Source organism: Schistocerca nitens, chromosome 7, assembly GCF_023898315.1.
Source record: "Schistocerca nitens isolate TAMUIC-IGC-003100 chromosome 7, iqSchNite1.1, whole genome shotgun sequence".
NCBI classification, from domain to species: domain Eukaryota; kingdom Metazoa; phylum Arthropoda; class Insecta; order Orthoptera; family Acrididae; genus Schistocerca; species Schistocerca nitens.
Genome location: NC_064620.1, coordinates 225290478 through 225314484, shown reverse-complemented (window position 1 = coordinate 225314484; position 24007 = coordinate 225290478). Strand labels below are relative to the sequence as shown.

Sequence of the window (24007 nt, the reverse complement as noted above, 5' to 3'; positions counted from 1 at the left end):
CTCAAATGCTAGTCACACACACATGAGACCAGCCAGAGACAGTGGGCATGTGTGTGTGTGAGTTGTGTTTGTGTGAATGAGTATTTGTATGTTTTGTAGTTCAGAAGAAGTCCTTTTGCTCAAAAGCTTATTTGCTTAGTAGTCTTCTTCTTGTGCCTGTCAGCAACTCAGCATCTTCATAATATGGTGAGTAGCATAGCAGTCTATCCTTTACATAATATTGTGTTTATTCCATCCTGGATTTTCCGTAGTATGATGGTGGTAATATTGTATACACAAGTCGTAAAAGGCCAGTGCATTGGCGGAACGGCTATTTGTATTCAGGTGGGCCATGTGAAAAAGTTTGCGGCATATTATGGTTGCACATCGGGAATTAACAGACTTACCATGCAAAATGGTAGTTTGAGGTAGACACATGGAAATCATTAGGGATCCAAGGATATCCACAATGTCAGGAGTACGGTGAAAATACCAAATTTCAGGTTTTACCTTTCACCATGGACAATGCAGGATCCGGCGGCCTTCACTTAATGATGGAGAGCAACAGCATTTGTATAATTTTGTCAGTGCCAAGAGAAAAGCATCACTGCATAAAATAACCACAGAAATCAATGTCGGATGTACAACGAATGTATCTATTAGGACAGCACAGCAAAATTTGATTTTAATGGGCTATGACTGCAGAGACTGACATGATTGCCTTTGCTAGCAGCACAACATTGCCTGCAGCATCTGTTCTGGACTTGTGACTGTATTGCTTAGACCCTAAAAGACTGGAAAACTGTGGCCTGGTCAGTTGAGTCCCAATTTCAGTTGCTAAGAGCTGATGGTAGGGTTCGAGTTTGGTTCAGCTATTTGGAGACTATTTGCAGTTGTTCATGGACTTCGTGTTCCCAAATAACAATGGAATTTTTATGGATGACAGTGCATCGTTTCATTCGAGTGAATGATTTGGCCACCCACATTGCCCAACATAAATCCAATTGCAAATTTATGGAACGTAATGGAAAGTCAGTTTGTTTACAAAATCCTGCACTAGCAACGCTTTCACAGTAATGGATGGCTGTAGAGGCAGCATGACTCAGTATTTCTGCATGGGACTTCCAAGGATTTTTTTGAGTCCATGCCACATCAAGTTGCTGCTTTACACCAGGCCAAAGAAGGTCCAACACGACATTAGGAGATATCTTATGACCTTTGTCATCTCGTTGTATGTATAAATGGGAAAATTCTAGTAAGTAATCTGTTAAAATAACAAGCACACAGAATTCCTACTTATCTTCAGGAGTGAAATTCCAGGTACTGAATGTAGAAACACTTAAAGTAGAAAATACTTATTGTATGTTTTAGAACTTGCAGGAAAGAAAGAGGATTAGTTGGGGAAGATTGAAAAGGATGGGCTGGTCACTCTGACCTTAGATTAAAAGGGACCCATCTATTACAAGAACAAGAGGATGTCAATAGCTGTTGCTCTATACCTTTATACACTTTTTGGAAACTTTGCTATTGGAAATAAGGCAAAGTTGGACATCACCAACACTAGGTGTACCCTGTCAGTATGCCCCACTGCCTGATAGGGAACTAAAATGCTTCTAGAAATTGACTCTAGAGTTAATTCCTCATAATCATATCAATGAATTTTAAAATGCTGCTCATTGGTGATTGTTACACTGACAGTTCCACTATCTTGCGCTCTGTTGAAGTGTAGCATTCAAAGAGCTATTTTAGACAATAACCACTAAACTCTAGAATGTGACTTGATTCTATCTTTTGTCTATAATGCCTCTCCTTGTTTTAGTTGTTAGTTCAATAATAATAATATATTGCCTTGTTTCAGTGTGTTACCATTATTATGCTTTCATGATTTCCACCTGGTGTTCTGAAAAACAATACTCATCTGTCAATTTCCCCTTGCAGGAGAGCCATGAACATTCCTTATCATGTTAAAGTTGTTACAGAAATGGCTCTATTACTTGTCATGAGTTTGAACTTGGGGCAAATAATATTTCCTCTTGGAGAAATGATAGTAAACAACAGAAGATGGAAAGGGGATCTGTAAAACATTCAATGTATATAATCCAGACATGGAGGGGGGGCATTACTTATTCAACATGTAGAAGAGGCCAACCAGCAATGAGTTTTGTAGCTCTTGGCCCATAGTGAAGGCAAAAATGTCTCATACATGGATTCACATCTGGTTACATCTACTGGTACTTAGTTTTCTAATAGCTGGCATAGAAGTTTGAAACAGCCAGTCTTACCTGGTTAAATCTACATGGTCTCTCTAAGTGGCTCAGGAGTGCATTACACATCAAGAGACAGCCACAAGTGTGTGTGGAGTGAATGCAATATATTATTATTTGTAAGGATAAACAACAATGAGATTTTAGAGTTGGAGCAAGGCTTATGTAATGAATAGCTCAAAAATGAACTGAAACCAAAAACTGATAGTACTGAGATTTTTGGAGCAAATGTAAATGGTTACCCATGAGACAAGGCATGTGGGATGAGAGATGGCACAGTCATAGCTCAATAGACAAAATATCACAAATTAACCATGTTTAAAACTGAATCTGCTTACAAAATTATTGAATAAAGTTAGCTATCAAGGACCCTGTTGTCGACCACCAGACTTGTCTACAGAACAGAGGAAACCTCTGTTTTTTGGTATATGTATGTTGTCAAGCCATGTCATAAAAGGCAGAGGAGTGTTTAACCACCCCACAATCAGCTGATCAAATCACTGTTTCATAAGTGGTGGATGAGACATAATTTTCTGTTACATTATTCTAAAAGCCATGTCTCAAAAGTTCCTAGGACAATGGGTTTGGAACCTTATCCACAGTAGAAATGTGTTAGTCTTGTTAGTGACTATTAACAATTCACAAGTCTGTATTAATCAAGTTTACTTAAGCAGAATAGGTTTAGTCATTTAATTTACAATTGATAATAAGGCTACCTTTTTGGAAAAATTCCAAATATTTAATACCTGTACTTTATTAATATTCTTAAAAACTATACACAGCACTGTTTACTTCAAAAACTTCGGTTGCCATATAGAATAGATGTTCCAGTAGCTAATCATAAATCTTATTTTAAAGATATTAAATAACTGACTTTGGAAATATATGAAATATTTTAAACAACATTATTTTGTGTGAAATACCAGTCTGTGTTTCAGAGTTTCAAAGTCCAGTTTTCCTCTAGTGTTGAGATGGTGTATGTTATCTCTTGTATCAAATTCACTTCAGTTGTCTTTTTTCATTAAGTAATCCTGCATAGATATGTAGGTGTACCACAGTCAGTATTATGAGCTGTATAAAGAGGGGCCAGCAGTGCTTCATAGAACTAGCTATGCTCATTTTTCTGATAAGTTTTCAAAATTTTGACAGTGTAAGAGGAATGTCCCCTTTTCAGTATGTTGTAGGAGATGTGTGAATGGAAAAATCCAAGTATTCCATCTTCAGATTCTCATTAATGACTGCACCTGTCAGTTTCTAGCACATTTGATTTATTCGCGTCCAGGCGTGGTTAATGTGTCCCTTCCTGTTTAATTTGGAAACAGAGTGAAAGCCTAACAGTTTTATGGATTCACTTTGGGCACCTTAAATCAATACTAGAATTAGTTCATGTGCATTATCAGGCTTACTAAGTAGTTCAATACAAGAAAAACCAATTCATTGCTAGTTATAATTTTTCCTCAGTTTCCTGATGTACAGGGTGGTCCAAAAGTCCGAACACACCCAGATAAAATCCAAATGGAGTAGCAAACAAAGAAACAGAGTCCCTACACACGAGGAACTGGAAGGGAGAAACTTCATAGCATATGCCACCAACATGGCGGCCATCTTGAAAGCCGCCATCTTGGATTCAACTCCAAAATTTCAAATGGGAATGTGGTCATGTGACATATCAAACACATAGAGAATTTCACCAGAAAAACAATGCCGTTGTTATTTTAAACATGGCTTTATTCATTCTCGTGTTATAGCCAATTACTTGCGGCAGCAGTGGGACGCTCGGCAGCGTGAGTATTACGTACTGAGAAGTCATAAAATGGAGTCTGAAACGGTGCAAAGTGACTATTTCATGCCTGATATGTTATATGTGTTTAACTGTTAGGTATCATTTACTCATGCTAACGTTTTAATCATTGTTTCCTTATTTAAAGGTTACAAAATGTCCTTAACACATGAAGAACGCATTGAAATCATCTTGATATCAGGAGAAAGAAGCACACGGGTCATTGCTGAGGATTTCAACAGTTGTTACCCAACCAGACAGCCCATCACTCACAGCGCAGTTGCCAAGCTTTTGGCCAAATTCCGAGCAACAGGTTCTGTCGCAGATAAACTTAAGGCTGGAAGACCAAAATCCGCCACCGATGAAGCAACAACAGTGAGCGTGTTGGCATCATTTAGGAAGAGTCTGCAACGGAGTACCCATCGCCTGTCAGAAGAATGTGGGGTTAGCCGTACCTCCATACTGTGAATTTTATCGCAGCACAAATGGCACCCGTACAAAATTCAGCTGTTCCAACACCTGAACGAGGATGACCCAGACCGTCGGGTACAGTTCGCAGAATGGGTGACACAGCAGCTGCAGATAAACCCACGTTTCCTCTATCAGGTGCTGTTCAGTGATGAAGCCAATTTCTTTATCAATGATGAAGTGAACAAGCAGAATCACAGATACTGGTCTGACACAAATCCACACTGGATTGATGCTTTCAAAACGGTCGACTCACAAAAAGTGATGGTCTGGCGTGGTATGTGGGGTACCAAAGTCGTTGGACCTTTTTTCATTGATGATACATTAACAGCCAACAGTTATCTGAGGTTATTGGATGAATAAGTGTTTCCCTCGTTGTTAACAGAGGACGGGACATTTCCGGAATTCTTCCAGCGTGATGGAGCCCCACCACATTATGGGCACAATGTGCGAGCATACCTGGATGTGCAGTTCCCTCAAAAGTGGATTGGTCGTAGGGGTGCTGTGGAGTGGCCACCACGTTCACCAGATTTGACTCCTTTGGATTTTTATCTTTGGGGTCATGTCAAACACTGGTTTATTCTGTGAAAATACGGGATTTGCATCATCTAAAGCAGCGCATTGTTGATGCGTGTGGTCAAATTCAGCCAGATGTGTTGGTCAAAGTTCATCAGGACTGGATTCGGAGGATAGCATTAACAATCCATCATAATGGACAACATATCGAGCCATTCCTATGACTTTTGGTGGTCTCTCGGGACTGTGTAACATCAGCGTAATGTCTCTTCGGCACATAACACACATGCTGCCAAGCGTCCCACCACTGCCACTTGTAACTAGCTATAGCCCAAGAATGAATAAAGCTATGTTTAAAATAACAACACCATTGTTTTTCTGGTGAAATTCTCTATCTGTTTGATATGTCACATGACCACATTCCCATTTGAAATTTTGGAGTTGAATCCAAGACGGCGGCTTTCAAGATGGCTGCCATGTTGGGGGCATAGCTTATAAAGTTTCCCCCTTCCCGTTCCTCGTGTGTAGGGACTCTGTTTCCTTGTTTGCTACGCCATTTGGATTTTATCAGGGTGTTTCCGGACTTTTGGACCACCCTGTAGTTCTACTGTGGCATGATACGTATCAAGCAGTGCCTTCTCATCTGCATTACAGACCTTAAATTACTCCTCCATGTTTCATTAATTGCAGTGATGAAAAGGAACAGAGCAAGGAGCGAGTCCAGTAGGACAAAAGTCTGACCTTTCATCAGCATAGAGCAAATATTTCTGACTGAGACAAACTGTCTCCTATTGCTTAAATTGGAGGATTTGATTAAAGCTAAAGATGGCCTGTGTATGCCGTAAAATTCCAGTTTGCGCATATAGGATGTGAAAGAGTGTAAGTCAGTGACTTCACTGAGATCACACAAAGTACAATTGATACCAAATCCTTAATTTAAAATGCAGTTGGTACCTAGTTAATGACCTCAGTGACAGCAGAATTTTTACCTTGTTGGAATCCAAACTGTCTGTTGGGGAGGAGATCTTGCTTTTCGAAATATTTGTTCAGCTAGTTGCATATAAGAGACTTGAAGAGTATGGAGAAGATAGGAACAATAGAAATCTTTTCCAAATGCCCACAGAGAGATGGGTTAAGTGATCATGCTTCAGTCGTGGCAACAGCCATCATCAAAACACATAGAGTGGCAAACTAAGCAGAGAATTCTCCACGTTAAGTAAACAGAATTAAGATTATGTTACCTCATACCTCAGACAGGAGACAGATTTATATAAGTTGGACAATGAACATGAAGAGGAACTGTGGCTCAAAATTGAGTGAGTATTCACTCATGCTGTAGAAAAATATTTACCTACCACAATAATTAAAGCTGACGGAGATCTCTTCCAGTAGACAAGCAATATCCTGGCTGCTGCACTGTAGCTATAAAAGCACTCCATCTTCAGGCTGCAAGTGGCCCATCGGGACCATCCGACCGCTGTGTCATCCTCAGCGGAGGATGCAGATGGGAGGGGCATGTGGTCAGCACACCGTTCTCCCGGTCGTTATGATGGTTTTCTGTGACCGGAGCCTCTACTATTCAGTCGAGTAGCTCCTCAATTGGCATCACGAGGCTGAGTGCACCCCGAAAAATGGCAACAGCACATGGACGCCCGGACGGTTACCCATCCTAGTGCCAGCCACACCCAACAGTGCTTAACTTCGGTGATCTGACGGGAACTGGTGTATCCACTGCAACAAGGCCATTGCCTACTGTAGCTATAAAACGAAGTATAAATCTTACAATAGATAGATACTAACTGTGTGACCAATATGTGACGGATACAATAAATGTGACAGCAAAATAATGTCACATAATCTCTCCAAAAAAACTTACATAATAATGGCTGTATTTTAAAACTGCCAGCAGCACAAAAATTAGTGTTTGTGCACTTATTAATATTACTTGGACTGAAGAAGGTGGATATTGAAAACAAATGTTATTTAATTGTTTTTTCAGTGAGGAGGATAAAGAAATATTCCCTGCATTAGATTTCCATGCAGATTCTATGTTTTCAGTGTTCGATACTTTTGGTGCTCAAATAGAAAAGCAGCTAAAATCACTAAAACCTAGCAAGGTGCGAGGACCTAGTAGAGTCCCTGTCAGGCTCTATATTCATTTTCAAACCTACCATCGTACATAAGACGCCTCATAAATAAAAGAGATAAACTTTTAATGTTAATACAAATAAATGGAAAGTCAGGTGGACAAATACAAGCTAATGTCATACTACCATACTATTGTAGAGTAAATAAAACAAAAGGGGGACAAGAGTTGTCCACATATACACATAAATCTGTGTTGAATCCTGGGCCTTACAGGAAAGTGAGTATAGTGTTAAACTATTCTTGGAGTGCTGTGTCACAACAGTGTATTTCTAATAACACACAAACTGTTGGTAGCGATAGTTTGCAGTCTCCCAGCAGCAAATATTGTAAGTTTCCTTAAACATTCAAAGAGATAATTAATGATGCTATACAGACTTAACCGAAGACCTTTTATTTGTGATGAGCTTTTAATATTGATCTCTTTGTAGATGGTACTGACTGATGTCCAACTTTAAATATTTTCTGCAATAAAGTACCCAACAAGAAGACGTTAATAAATTTTTAGATACAACTACCATCAGTGACCAAGTTAATGTCATGATACATAAATACTGTAAAATTGGTTCACAGCCCGTGACTCAATCACAGTGTTTTGAGAGAATTTACAGGCCTAACACTGGGAGGAGATGTACAAAGTAAACAGATTAGATGAAATATTAACCTCATTTTTAAATATTTTCTATGATCTTTCTGTAATAATTTCCTTTAAAACAAAAGAAGGAAGATGGTTAACGCTATGGATCAGTGTAGAATAATCAAGCAACTCAGTTCGGCATGTCTTGCCCGTAGACACGTCACATATTGCATTGACTTGAAGACAGTGATGTTAGCTTATTTTGCTTATTTTCACTTTGCCTTGTTTTTGTATTTCTTCTGTGGGAATTAAATATAATTGAATAAAATGTTTATGCAGCAAAACTGAGCTGTAACAATAATGTGCAAAGAGAATACTCCATATCTTGCAAAAGTCTGCTCAAAGGTGTTAGAGTCTTACACTCACTGCTCACAACCTGTACTCCCTTATGACAATAGATACTAATAACAATCTGCACCAGTGGAGTTGTGATTTAAAGATGCAAAATAAAAACATAATTTCCTCATATACTAAGCTTACTTTTCAAGATTTCTGAGTGGGATCCTGTATTCTAGTAAAAAGGTTTTCAGCACAGTACCGTCATACATAAGGTAAAGATTTGGTAATACATATAAATTATTAACTTTTTATTTTATCATCTCATATGTTTTATTCAGCAGATGACCTTTAATGTGTGTTCATGGTACTAGGAGGCCAATTTCACATGTTTGAAATCAAATAATGTGAATCTCTGTGAGAGTGAGTCTTTAACTGTTTGGTGTGAGCCACTTGTGTGTTGTTCAGCTACTATTTGGGCCATGTCTGGTAAGGTAGAGCAAAAAGAAAATGTATTAGTATTGATGTAATAAAAAGTACTCTCTGCTAACTCAGTTTGAGCTGGACTCCCCCAGAGAGAGAGAGAGAGAGACTAAAGATATGACCTAAAATGTATGTAATAACTTTTCATTGAATGCAGAAACCTGTGTTACAGGTATGGCATATGAGCATCAAATCAGTCCATCAATTACTGACCCAGAGCTTTCGTCATCACTGCCAGGTCTTGATGGAGCACCAGGTTTCACTGCTATGAATGATGCCAACGTACCTGCACATGACAGCAGCCCAGCCATAGAAGGTGAAAGAAGTATATGTGTAAATAGTATGTTTTCAATAAAATTGAATTGAAGTAGAACTTAATAGATGTTGACTATATCATAATGTATATACACACATACTAGCACTTAATTATGTATAAACTAAGTGCACACACAAGTCCACACTTTAATGCATATGCTGCTTTCAAAACCATAAGCTGCATTGTCAGAAATGTAGAAACGTAGGAAAGAAGGCAGTGTGTCATGAAAATAGTAATACATAAAAGATACTGAAGAGAGGTTAAACATTTGCATACAAACTAAGGTGACAACCTCTAAATCAGAGCTCATAATACTGTTTTAACATTTTTCAGATGGTCCATCTGGAGCATTTCCAGGAGTAGCAGCAACACTGGAGTCGTCTTCCTCAAGCAGTTCTGTTCTGCATGAACCCACTGTCTGTGCACAACTTCTAAATTCTCATCATTACGCACACCTAACCAAGGGACCTGATGTGGCTGCATTTGTATGCCAAGTACGTTGTGTCTCTTAGTTTGAAAATGTTACGATTGATGAGATTCTGTCAAAGATCTGTTTGGGATGTAAATTTTTGGGCTTATACTTGGACTACAAATTTTTATGGAACATGCAAGTTGATAATGTATGAAAAAAATTAACCCAGTCTATATATATTATCAAAAGTATTACATACAATTAACATACATGTTACAAATTGAAATGTGGTGTCACACTTTGCAAATCTCACTCTAATAAACATATATAAGTATAATAACAATACGGAAAGTATCGATTGCTACTCATCACTTAGAGGAAGCAGTAATCAGAGACAGGCACAATGAAAAAGATTGCTAAAATATTGAAGCTTCCAGGCAAAGTGCTTCTTTCAAAACAGAAAATACACACAGGGGCCACTGTCTCCAGGTATTGGGACCTATCAATCCTTTCCATGTTGTTATAATATTAGAAAAGGAAAATTGCTACTCACCATATAGCGGAGATGCTGAGTCTCGGTAGCTACAACAAAAAGATTCACTCAATTATAGCTTTCAGCCATTAAGGCCTTTGTCAGCAATAGACACACACACACACACACACACACACACACACACTCATACAAATGCAACTTGCACACACATCTGCAGTCTCAGACACCTGAAACCACACTGCGAGCAGCAGCACCAGTGCATGATGGGAGTGGCAACTGAGTGGGGGTAAGGAGGAAGCTGGGGTGGGGGGATAGTATGATGGGAGTGGCGGGTGGCGGACAATGAAGTGCTGCAGTTTAGACGGAGGGCAGGAGAGAAAATGGGGTTGGGGGGGGGGGGGGGGAGTAAGTAGCGGAAAGGAGAGAGAAAAAGAAATTAAGAGACTGGGTGTGGCAGTGAAATGACAGCTGTGTAGTGCTGGAATGGGAACAGGGAGGGGGCTGGATGGGTGAGGATAGGTTGAAGCCAGGAGAGTAAAAGAACATAGGATGTATTGCAGGGAAACATCCAATTCAGAAAAGCTGGTGTTGGTGGGAAGGATCCATATGGCACAGGCTGTGAAGCCGTCATTGAGATGAGGGATATCATGTTTGGCAGTGTGTTCATCAACAGGGTGATCCACTTGTTTTTTAGCCACAGTTTGTCGGTGACCATTCATGCAGACAGACAGCTTGTTGGTTGTCATTCCTACATAGAATGCAGCACAGTGGTTGCAGCATAGCTTGTAAATCACATGACTGGTTTCACAGGTAGCCCTGCCTTTGATGGTATAGGTGATGTTAGTGACCAGACTGGAGTAGGTGGTGGTAGGAGGATGTATGGGACAGGTCTTGCATCTAGGTCTATTACAGGGGTATGAGCCATGAGGTAAGGGATTGGGAGCAGGGGTTGTGTAAGGATGGACGAGTTTATTGTGTAGGTTTGGTGGACGGCGGAATACCACTGTAGGACGGGTGGGAAGGATAGTGGGCAGGTCTATTCTCATTTCAGGGCACGACGAGAGGTAATGGAAACCCTGGGGGAGAATGTAATTCAGTTGCTCCAGCCCTGGATGGTACTGAGTTACGAGGGGAATGCTCCTCTGTAGCCGGACTGAGGGACTTTGGGAGGTGGTGGGAGACTGGAAAGATAAGGCACAGGAGATTTGTTTTTGTACAAGGTTGGGAGGATAATTATGGCCAGTGAAGGTTTCAGTGAGACCCTCAGTATATTTTGAGAGGGACTGCTCATCACTGCAGATGAAACGACCATGGGTGGCTAGGCTGTACGGAAGGGACTTCTTGGTATGTAATGGGTGGCAACTGTCGATGTGGAGGTATTGCTGGTAGTTAGTAGATTTGATATGGATGGAGGTACTGATGTAGCCATCTCTTGAGGTGGAGGTCAATATCTAGGAAGGTGGCTTGTTGGGTTGAGTAGGACCAGGTGAAGCAAATGGGGGAGAAGTTGTTGAGGTTCTGGAGGAATGTGGATAGGGTGTCCCCACCTTCAATCCATATAGCAAAGATGTTATCAGTGAATCTGAACCAGGTGAGGGGTTTAGGAGTCTGGGTTTTTAGGAAGAATTCCTCTTGATGGCCCATGAATATGTTGGCTTAGGATGATGCCATGCAAGTGCCCATAGCCGTACCCCAGATTTGTTTGTAGGTAATCCCTTCAAAGGAGAAGTAATTGTGGGTGAGGACTAGGAAGGAGGTTATTGGTTTGGAATCCATAGAGTGTCTGGAAAGGTAGTGTTCAATATCAGTAAGGCCATGGGCATTAGCAATGTTAGTGTACAGGGAGGTGGCATCAATAGTGACGAGCAGGGCACCATGTGGTAAAGGGAAAGGAACTATGGAGAGTCAGTGGAGGAAATGGTTGGTATCTTTTATATAGGAGGATAGGTTCTGGGTAATAGGTTGAAGACATTGGTCTACGAGAGCAGAAATTCCATGCTGTTGTTATTCCATCCTGGATTTTCTGTTGTTTGATATATAAGCATAAACAATATTGGATGAATTGTATACAGTTAAACACCAATGTCTGCCAATCTTAGGGGACTACTTCCTTCAGTATGTGGATTGGGCAAGGCAGCATCAGGAGATGAGGTATGTCCCATTCTGCGATCACCCATTGTATACAAAACATATCCAAGCATCGCTATGATGAAGTTGCAGTTGTAAATGAGGTACCTTATAACACTGATTTGAGTACCTTGTTTTGATAGTATAAATTCACAGTATAGATGATTGTCCTTTCTTGCAAGATTTGCTCTTTCTATTTGTACAGCTACTATTACAAAACAGTAATTAATTCATATGTATTAGAGTTAGACAGTTCTGGCAACAGGTCAGTTGAATATAAAATTAGGGAGATATTACAAGAATGGCTGCAGAGTACTGCTTCGAAGAGAGTCTTAGCTCTGCAGAGTACTTGAAGCTGCAGTTAACAATATTATATTTACAAGCGATGCAAAACAATCTACTGTCACCCAAGGACCAGTGGTTAAATTGGTGACCACTCAGTAACAGAGGGAAGTTGCAACTTCTACTACACAAAATGCAATTTCACATTGGTTTTCATCAGTATTGAATGATCAGTTCTCAGCCTGATGAAATAACAGTTACTTACAGTCAGTGTAAAATCAGTAGCAAGATTTTTATCTGAATTGCATCAGCAAAAAGAATATTTAGAAATCATAATGTCAAGCAATTCATAACCATAAGCTGTTGAAAATTTCAGCAGTGTAAAAGAAGAATGCCTTTTTGCTTGCTGCATGTTAAGTTTTTATTTGACTTATGCACACAGGCACATTTTGCCATACTTACAGGGCATCTTTGGTGGGTGTGAAATATTACATGCTTTTTTGTCATTTGCAGATGCAGGTTTGCATATACTGATTGTAGATTTAAAACAGTTCAGTATTATAATAAAACGTAAAGGTACTTAGAGTTCACCATCTAATTCATTGTTTATAAACCAAACAGCTTTCTCTCAGGTGTCAACAGTTTACAGAGTGAACACCAAGAAAACTGCAAGCTTTCAACCATTTTGCCACATGAGAGAAAGCTGTTTGCCTTATAAACAATGAATTAGATGCTGAACGGTAAGTCCCTTTCCATTTTAGTATAACAATGAAATGTTTTCAGTCTGTAACCTGTATATGTAAATTATAACCTATATGTGCAAATGAAAATGCTTTATAATACATCAGGACACCCACTGAAGATGCCTCATAAGTAAGGTGAAGCACGTATATGTGCAAAAGTTAAATAAAAAAACTTAATGTGCAGCAAGCAAAAAGGCATTTTTCTCTTAAAGTACTGCAATTTGCATACAGCTGCTGCAAAAATGGCAACCACAAGAAACTTGTTATATGCTGGTGATAATCACTATTAAAACAAATCTATCTCACTGCTTAATATCTACAGTAATATCACAAACTAATTAATTAGCGACACACTAACAGGAGAGACGACATACAGTGATACACATTCAGGTCCAGAGAATCTAAATTAAGATTCTCAAAATGATAAGAAGAAGTGTGGAGACTCTTAGTACATTTGGCGTATCAAAACAGTTTTGTTAATAACCTTCTACCTAAGTGGTTGTCAATGTGAGTCTGGGATATTGGTCTAGTAATTTCTCTGCTTCATCACAAGTATGTGATCAAAAAGGAAGATAATTCCTTCATTAATAACATCGATAGGATTTTTCAAGACTTAAAATAGCAAATAGAAAAAATGCGAAAGTGAAATGGGAGTCTGTGGCAGCTAGAGATTTTACAACAATGCATAGCAAAGGCAGAAGAGATGAGCTTGAATGAGGTACAATAGCTTGATAGTGACATATGACACTTGCATGTGTAGGAGTGGTGTTTGAAGCCAGCTGATTTGGTGACAGCTCTGAGCTTACAGTAGCTTGTAGTGCGCTTATAAGCTTGGTATGCATAATAGCAAATGAATACATGTTGGAAATTCCACTCAGAAACACCTGTGTATATTCCCATTGATTTCTACTGCCTGAGGCATCTGTTTTGTGTTCTTCAGTGGAAAACCAGAAAGATAGTGTAGTACAAATATTTATAGTTATAGAAAAACCTTGGAGGTATTATTGTATTGGTTGGAAAAAATCTGTCTGACATTGGTTCAACTAGCCCAATTGTAGGCTTGACATTAATGTAAAAATCAGTTACAATCAACAAAATACAGTTGTTAAAACCAAGGATTTTGGTTTCACAATCAAAAACGGGAGTAGTTATACTGTAGTAGAAAATAGAAATACTGTTGGATAACCAATCCTTACGTGAAATTGTGGCTGTCTGGGAAAATAGTATCACTGACAAGTTGGGTTATGTTTTGAAGAGGGCTGTTTCCCAGAAGTACTGAAATATGCTGAAGTCAAAACACTCTTCAATAAGGGATCAAGAGAGATCATGGGAAATTATAATCCTCTCTTGATTCTCCCAGTCCCATCTACAATGTCTGAAAAACTTGCTGTTGCACAAATCCAAATTTTCTTTGCAAAGTATTCTGTTATTCTAGACAATCAATCTGGTTTTCATCAGGGGAACAGTTTCACTGAGAAAATAAGTACATCATTAAGGCAAGAGAAATAAGGTGGCAGGAATTTTCTGTGATCTCACAAAGCTCTGATTCTGTAAACAATGCATTGCTTGTTTACAAACTTGAAAAGTATGGCATTAGCGGCAGTGCCCTACAACGGCTGAAGTCCTACTTATCCAACAAAAAGCAAAGAGTTAGCATATCTTCAAATGGCTCATATTATTTTTCTGACTGAAAAAAAAAATTATCTCAGGGTGTTCCACAAGGCTCCATATTAGGCCCAGTCCTATCTCTCTTCTATGCTAATGACTTACCATTAAATATCAGCTCCCCCATCAGTTCTGTTTAGAGATGATACTTCTGTCTTAGTTGAAGATCAGGATTCAGAAAAAATTCCCAGATCTGTGATCAGTACCTTAGAAACTTGGTTTCAGCTAAATGGGTTGAATCTAAGCGTATCTAAGACTCACGTGATGTAGTTCAAAACCAAATAGTCAAAATGTGAGCAGATTAAGATTGTATACAACAACCAAGATATGGAAGAAGTTGACTCAGTCAAATTCTTAAGTTTAAATGTAGATAAAAATTCGAGCTGGCAGGCACACATCGAATACCTGGCAAACAAACTGAGCAGCTTTGCATTTGCAGCAAACAGCAAACTGCTACTGACATGGACACATGAAAAGTGTTGTATACAAGCTACTTCAAATCCTTTATGAGGTATAGTATATTGTTTTTTGTGGTAACTCGACAAACATAGTGTGGGTACTAAAAAATACAGAAAAAAATCATTTGAAATATGTCCACTGCAAATCAAAAATAACCATGTCAACCATTATTTAGAAAACTTAAAATATTAACTCTGCCGTCCTTATACATATATGAGATTATTATATTTTTGTAGACCAGGTATGAATTATGTGAGGGAAACCATGAAAAGATACTAGAAACAAAGAAAATTTTATGCTCCCTACCCACTGCCTCAAACTGTATGCCCAGGGAATAAATTAAAAGGGAACAAGTTGATGCAAATGAATTTAGGTTCACTTAAAAGAAAGCTATATGAGGTACTGACACTGAAGTGTTATTACTCAGTGTACGAATTCACGCAGGACAAACTGGAAATTTTGCACTGGATACAATGTGTTAGATATTCCAAGAAATATCCTTATAGTGTTATTATTTATTGTAGTGTTATTATTTATTAATGTAAAAATCATTGTAACTGTGTTATAAATTTTTGACATTTCTCCTGCACACAAACCAAATGGATTGCAAATGTACGCTATGAGATGAATAAAACACAATTCACAATTCCCTCCATCCTCAACAAAAGATAGCGCTGCAGCAGAAAGGGATTACCTGGTTATAATTGATATCAGTGAGTCAAGGTTCAGCTCAAGGAGCACATGGATCTGGGTCATTTATTATGCCTATAGGATGTTGGTATTATCATGAAATCTCATGGACAACTAAGTACCCTCCCAGACCAAGAGGAAAGCAGTGGATACACTGAAAAGTACTGTATTACACAAGGCTTTGTAGAAATCACAAGAATACTATAAGTGGCTGTATTATTGTGTAGCTGTTGGTAAATTACTCCTGCTAGCAGATCAGAATTCAAACTGCCGTTTCCTTTACAAAAAACCCATTAGTTGAAAGAAAGCTTAGTCTCGTTGGCTGTCATTTCTCATGGCTGCCACTGCAGAAGTATTGCTTGGCATCACATCCTTCTCCAACATTTCCACTAATGTGTGTATGTTGTCACAAAGCTATACTGTGTTCTTTTGAACTCTGTACTAGTACATTTACTAAAGCAAAGTCATTTGTTATATTGACCATTGTATGATAAAGCTAAAATTATTGATTCCATTCACTACAGGCATCAAACATAAAAGGGACATATTCATCAAATAAAAACCATAACAATAACTATCTGAGTCTCTATCTCTCACACCTGATAGCTGCTCAGTCCTTAGAACGAAGGTGATATAGAGGTGCACGTAAACACACTGCCACCTAGTGTGTGGCTTCAGGGCACATGGCTTTGTTTTTTGAGTTTTGAGTGCGGTGCAAGCTGATTTCTGTTTGTCACTGCCATATTGTCTATGATAAAGTTGCAGTCAGTCAAAGTGTTCCATGACTATACTGCCTGACAGCTATATTTCTGCATTTATTACACTGGACTTGCATTTGGGAAGAAAGTGATTCAGATCCCCTTCCAGCTATTCTGATTTAGTTTTCTGTAATTCTCCTGAATCACTCAAGGCGAATGCTGGGACGATTCCTTTGAAATGGAATGGTCGATTTCGTTCCCCATATTTTCCCAGTCTGAGCCTGTGCTCCATCTCTAATGACCTCATTGCCAACAGGACATTAAAATGCTAATCTTCCTTCCTTTTGCCTTGTCTCATGAGGTTAGTCATAACATTTTGTAAGTCCCTTCCCTAAGAGGGATGAGCTTCTTAGTCCTAAGCAACACCTATTGTCAAGGCTTGTAGTCTGGAAGTCTCAAGTTGTTTTGGCTCTATTTAACTTGGCTAGCAACAGCAATGGCATAACTTGCCTGTATCCTTCCTGGTCAGATCTCAAGCACTGGAGCAGCTGTTTCATTGTTGTAGCAATAATATCTGAGGGAAACTTATCTAACCTGAATGATGAATGCATTTTGCACCCCTATACCACCTCAAACGGAGTGCAGCCAGTAGATTCAAGCTCTCTAGTATTATGATTTCACAATGCAGGGGAGCAGTCTGTACCAGTGTGTATGGATCTGATTCGTGTGTAATGACATCATTTTGAGAATATATTTATGGGCACGCTCTATTTGGACATTACTTTTTGGATGGAGTAGTTCACCCCTTCTTGATTTTTAATAATTTGCAAACCTATATGAAAAGAGATTATAAGGAATAACTTTCTTCATCTGTTTTGATGGTTTCAGGGTTTCCAAATTCAAACTGAATTACATCACAAAAGCTTTGGCAACTGTTGCTGCAGTCACATCCCCCAGATGAGCCATAATTAAGAAATGGGGAAAGTAACCAATAATTGATAAAACATTTACTATTTTGAGCTGAAAAAAGGAATTGTCTCACTATTTCAGGGACAACAAAGTCAAAAGGTGTAGTGCCTCCTGGAAGTGTCTGGAGAGGAATTTTTGGTTTTACATATTATACCCTTTGCGCAGATGATACACAAGACCATTTTTATCTTTCAACATCACCAAGTAGGCCACCAGCACAGTGAGACTATGCTTGCCTTTGTTGCATTCTTCTCACAGTGGCCTGTTTATGTACTACCATGTAACGGATGGAGAATTATTTCTCTAAGGGCTTTTGGAATAACGTGCCAATTGTCCTGTGGTATTTTACGATAAAATACTTCATCAACAACTCCAAAGTTGGGCAATGCTGTAATTTGCTTGCATTCTTTATCCTCTTACTGCTCTAGCTCTCCTAGCTTGTGCCTCACCGAGTAGTCATGTTCACTTAACTTCTAGGCCCATCTAGTTAGTTCATTACCAGAGCCCTTGAGGCTTAATAACCACATCAGTGTGGCATAATCAGTCACACCCCTAAACTTTCTCACATATAAGTACCATTTTTAATAGTTTACTCTGTACACGAGACCTAATAGCTCCTTCTCTATTCCACTGTAGTTAAGGTCACCTTGGTTAAACCGCCTAGACGTGTACCCAATAGGGCATTCAAATTCCTTATGAACTTGACAAGAACACACCCAGTGGCACAATAACTTGCATCACAGGAGAGTATAAGTGTGTCTAAGAATTGGGGAGTGCCAAAACAGGTGACTGGGTTAGAATTCGTTTCAGTTTTCACTGGATGTTTCACACTCAGGGGTCCCTGTAAATACTACTCCTTCTTTAGCAGTTTTGTGGCAGTTTTGGCATATTCCAGAACAAAGAAACTTTGGCAAGCCCCGAAAAGATTGTAATTCTTTCGTGTTATCAGGGCAGGGAAGTCTTGTACTGTGCCAGTTAACTGTGGATCAGATCAAACTCTCCTGATCAAAATAATACTTACATTACCTTATTCCAGACTGAGATTTTCATTTTGTATGTGCGATAGGAGAGCCCTTAGTCACTGCATGTGTTCCTCTAGGGAACTGGGAAACACAATGATGTTGTGTAAAAAAAACTAGGGACATTGAAGGTTTCCATCCCCTCACCAGTATATCCACAGATCATTAAATGTTGCTGTATCCGAAAGGCATCCTCAAATACTCTTAGTGCCTTGATGGCACTACAAATGCAGTTTTTTCATGATGTGTTGGGGCAATAGGTATCTGTTGATAATCAGCTCATATCTGAAGTTGAGAAATATTATTAATTGCCAAAATGGCCCAATGTTTTGTCAATTCTTGGGAGTGCAAAAGTGTCTGGCATGGTTACTTTATTCAAAACTCTCATGTTGATGCATATTCAGTACTCTTTTCCTCCTTCTTATGTACTTTTAGCAATAATTGTGATAGGCAAAGCCCAAGGCCTGCATGACAATTGTATTGTCCCAGTGTTCAACTATTCCCAAATCCTCTCTTCAACAACAGGTTGCAAATGATAAGGAATACTAATCAAAACTTTCCTGGCAGATTAAAACTGTGTGCCGGACCGAGACTCAAACTCAGGAGTTCGAGTCTCGGTCCAGCACACAGTTTTAATCTGCCAAGAAAGTTTCATATCAGCGCACACTCCGCTGCAGAGTGAAAATCTCATTCTGGAATACTAATCGACCTTGCGTCTCTGGTCTGAATCTCAGCACGCATCAAATTTGTAGTAGGCAAATCCCCTTGTTCCCACGTAAACTGTACTAAATCCTTCAAATACTGAATATGGCAAATCTCTATCCTTCTGAGGCAGATGCGGACACACCTTTCATGTTTTTAAGGGGTTGTGATGTCTACATTATTTACATGTACTCTTCTATATGTCCGCCTGTTCCTTCTTGTTACCCCATTTTCTCAGTGTGCAGTTCTATTTATTTGGCAACTCTTGGATGCTCATAAAAGCTGTTCCCTGGGGTAACATGGCATTTGTAGTGTCAAAACTATAAATACAACACAGCAAAAATATTTCTTCATTTAGTGCAACTTGTTGATATATTATTTTTAATGTGCACTTGGAACGCATCAGGGAACTTGACTTGCCTGCAAAAGACAATTTAAAATTGCTCAAAGAAATGTCAACTACCAGATTAACTGCCTTTGTCACAGATTGTGAAACCACAGGAGCTTGTCAACTTGAAACCACTGCTAAAGGGGTATTTGTATGTTTTTGTCAGCAGTAGATACTGCTGCAGCTGCAAGTGTCTGGTTTAAATTTTCCTTTAATATTTTTGGTTCTCTAACATAACTAATGAGGAGGTATTGAATAGAATTGGGGAAAAGAGGAGTTTGTGGCACAACCTGACAAGAAGAAGGGACCAGTTGGTAGGACATGTTCTGAGGCATCAAGGGATCACAAATTTAGCATTGGAGGGCAGCGTGGAGGGTAAAAATCGTAGAGGGAGACCGAAGGATGAATACACTAAGCAGATTCAGAAGGATGTAGGTTGCATTAAGTACTGGGAGATGAAGAAGCTTGCACAGGATGGAGTAGCATGGAGAGCTGCATCAAACCAGTCTCAGGACTGAAGACAACAACAACAACATAAGAGTTGCAATTTGCTAGTCATTCACAGTACAATACAGTTGAATTACTTTCATTACAAGCATCTTCCACCTGATCTCTATTCTTAACCATTCTCTGTTTCAGCCTACTTTCTAAAAATATTTGCAAGATTAACACAAAGAGTAAAGTAATGAGATAAATAGCATAGTGTCACACCTCAGATAAACAAGGCAACAAATCACTAGTAATAAACAAATATTATCAGGCAAATACTGCTTCAGTGAAAGTCGAGGTAGCAGGAACTATCTCATAACTCCATTATGCTGTAAATAAAGCTGTTTTCTTGACATACATAGTCTCACACCTTCTTATTCCATTTCCTGGCTTATCAGTCACTGTGGCCTCGTTCAACACTTACAGTGAGCATCTTCAGGCTGCAACAAGGACAATATCTGGTGTAATACAGCTGGCTGACAAATGGGATATGTGTGACAGAGTGAGAATCGATCCCACGACCCAACACTATTATGAATAGGCAGACGGCAGCTGTCCCGATGATCAGGTATCTGTATCCAGGTACCTCCATCCACAAGGCATGCATACCTGGTGTGCCTATGTACATAGACAATTTGAATGCATAGTAATGCGTTACCTTGCCAGGTATGTCCTGCCACACAGAAACAAGAAGCTATTTACTACTCCCAGCTTGCATACAAGCACATGTGGCATAGTGAAATAAGAAAGAATAGCACTGTCCAGCAGGCTGGCAAGAAGTAAAAGATTAACAGCCTATTTTATAAAACTGAGATAATAGCAGCTGTATTTAAAAATAGCAGTGTTCCAGTTTTTTGCTGTATGAAATGTTGCTTGAATAAAGTTATAGCTGTGTGACAATAGTTAATTACTAATGCAGTTCCTAAATGTTACTTCTCTTTGTCAATGAAACCTTTGATTTATTCCACATACCTGAGGATTCTTCTTGATGATAATACCTATGGATCATGATGAATCAATAAAAAGATAAATTGACAGTTCCATTGTTTATGTTAATACTTTATCATTTAGGTTTCATCTCGTATCTTTGACTGTTTTGATTCTTATTTACATACTAACATCTCCAAATGTTATGCTCTAATAAATATTAACTTCATACTTGAAGCTCAGAGTGAAGCAATGTTTTACTGTTTTTTGGTGCATGGAAATGGAATAGTCCTTAAAAAGTTATTTGAAAAGAAATTAAGTAGTTAGTTTAAATTTATACTTTATGGAGAGCTTCACATCATTCAGTGGCCAATTCTGCAACAGCAAAGAGGTGGTATTTCACTATTGGCGTTTTTTTAAATGTGCATTTTGGTTTCTTTTATTTTACAATCAGCCTTATCTATATTCTGATTCCTTGGATTTTATCATGTATTTATTTCATTGTTGCAGGAAAATGGAGGCAAGTCACCTTTGTCTGCTATCCAGTTGGCAGTATCACCATCAGCAAAGGATTATCCATTCCTCAATTGGAACTGGCGAATAATTCGACGTATTTCTTTTTTGGGAGCTATGTCATTAATTGTGGCAACCGCATGTGCTGTCATTGCAATTATGGTCAGCATACCCAAAAGCTGCAAGCCGGCGCATGAATGGTGGCAAGGAACACTTTTCTATGAAATATTCCCAGCATCTTTCATGGTTAGTAATATTTTTATGACAGCACTGTGGTGTGTCAGGTACCAATGTTTTATTTCTTTGGGCGTGTTAGAATGCATGTGCAAAAAGTATATAGTGAAAATTCAAACTGTGTGATAGTGTCGTTTATGTATTTTGTTTCATTATTTTGCATCTTCATATTATGTAATGCCCAGCCAATCTGTGGCAGCATTAGGGTCTTTGTCATTAGTTATCAGTAAAGATAAGAATTCCACGTGCTATAAAATCTCAGAAAATGAATGCATTCATGCACTATCAAACTACAATACATGATCAAGTGAAAACTACATTAAAATATGCACAATCATTAATTTTTTGTTCCTGATTTATTAATTCACTCCCCGTTTTGCACAGTTAACAACTAACAACATTTCTAAATTATTTTCTGTGAGTTTCCTGCACTTACCAGTCAACATATTTTTAACCAGAAAATGACCTCTTTACATCACAAGAAGTTATAGGCACAAATTTAAATGAACAGTGTCAGGTCAACTTTTTCATTCATGCTTTCACCACAAAATACCTTGTTCATTGAACAAAAAATCCATAATCTGGGTTGTTGTTTATGATACAGTCCAATTTGTTCTTTGCATCATCTCTCACTTTCCCATGGGCATGACTTAGGTGTCCTTGGAATTCCTCAACAATTGACATTGAGTCTACATCTGCATCTACACCTCTACATCATCTACATGGCTACTCTGCATATCACATTTAAATTTCTGGCAGAGGTTTCTTTGACTCAACTTCACAATAATGCTCTGTTATTCCACTCTCAAACAGCTCGTGGAGAAAACAAACACCTGTATCTTTCCATGCAAGCTCTAATTTCCCTTATTTTAATATGATGATCATTTCTCCCTGTGTACGTTGGTGTCGACAAAGTAGTCTCGCATTCAGAAGAGAAAGTAGCTCACTGAAATTTCATGAGAAGATCCTGCCACAATGAAAAACACATTTGTATTAATGATGTCCACCCCAAATCCTGTATCATGTCCATACACTCTCTCTCCTATTTCTCAATAATACAAAATATGCTGCACTTCATTGAACTTTGTCAATGCACTCCGTTAATCCTATCTGGTAAGGATCCCACACCATGCAACAGTAGTCCAAAAGAAGACGGATAAGCGTAGTGTAGGCAATCTCTTTAGTAGACCCGTTGCATCTTCCAAGTGTTGTGCAAATAATGCGCTGTATTTTTTTCACCTTCCGCACAACATTTTCTATGTGTTATTTCCAATTTAACTTGTTCATAATTGTAATTCCTAAGTATTTAGTTGAATTTAAGGCCTTTGGATTTGATTGATTTATCGTGTAACTGGAGTTTGATGGATTCCTTTTAGCATTCATGTGAATGACCCCACACTTTCCGCTGTGTGTTGACAATTTTCGCACCATACAGATATCTTATCTAAATCATTTTACAGTTGTTTTTGATCTTCTGATGGCATTACTAGATGATAAACAATGACATCATCTGCAAACACCTAAGACAGCTGCTCGTATTGTCTCCTAAATCATTTAGAAAGAGAAGGAACAAGAGAAGGCCTATAATGCTACCTTGGGGAATGCCAGAAATCAGTTCTGTTTTACTCGATGACTTTCCGTCAATTACTCCATGCTAAGACACTGAGACAGGAAATGACGAACCCAGTCACGTATCTGAGATGATATTCCATAAGCATGCCATGTGATTACAAGTTGCTTGTGAGGTAAGGTGTCAAAAGCCTTCTGGAAATCTAAAAATATGGAGTCAGTTTGAAATTCTTTTTATATATGTATTATGCATGTTTTTTCACCAAAAAGGTCAAAATATGCAAACACCCATGGAAAAAGTATACATATTTGGATTCAGAAAGTAATTAAATGGATACGTCCTAAGTCTAAGCTACGAGGGTGAGTCAAATGAAAACTTTAAATATTTTTTTAAATATTATTTATTGTGCAGAAGTGGTACAAAGCTGTGTCACTTTTCAACATAATCTCCCCCATGCTCAATGCAAGTCCTCCAGCACTTACAAAGTGCAAAAATTCCTTTAGAAAAAAATTCTTTTGGTAGTCCGCGCAACCATGCACCATGACTACTCTGTAAACATGCTGCAATGTCATTCAGTGTCACTCAGTAGTTTTCCTTCACTATGGCTTCAACTGCTGCAATGTTCTGTGGAGTCACAACTCGTTGTGCCTGACCTGGACGAGGAGCATCTTCCACTGAAGTCACGCCATTTGCGAACTTCATACTCCAGTCATAGACTTGCTGCTGTGACAAACATGCATCACCGTACTGAACCTTCATTCGT

General features: G+C 38.7%; 1 protein-coding gene and 1 pseudogene across 2 annotated transcripts in view; one reads left to right on the top strand and one right to left on the bottom strand.

Moving 5' to 3' along the window:
- The window catches only part of LOC126195100 (neutral and basic amino acid transport protein rBAT-like), an 89316-nt gene that overhangs the window by 11071 nt on the left and 54238 nt on the right, over positions 1-24007 (top strand). For both annotated transcript variants that reach the window (XM_049933566.1, XM_049933565.1), the window contains exons 3-5: positions 8721-8864; positions 9198-9358; positions 21438-21686. In XM_049933566.1, the coding sequence (XP_049789523.1) occupies positions 8721-8864; positions 9198-9358; positions 21438-21686 (554 nt within the window). The remainder of the gene's footprint in view (positions 1-8720; positions 8865-9197; positions 9359-21437; positions 21687-24007) is intronic.
- On the bottom strand, positions 6640-6757 carry LOC126197866 (5S ribosomal RNA; annotated as a pseudogene).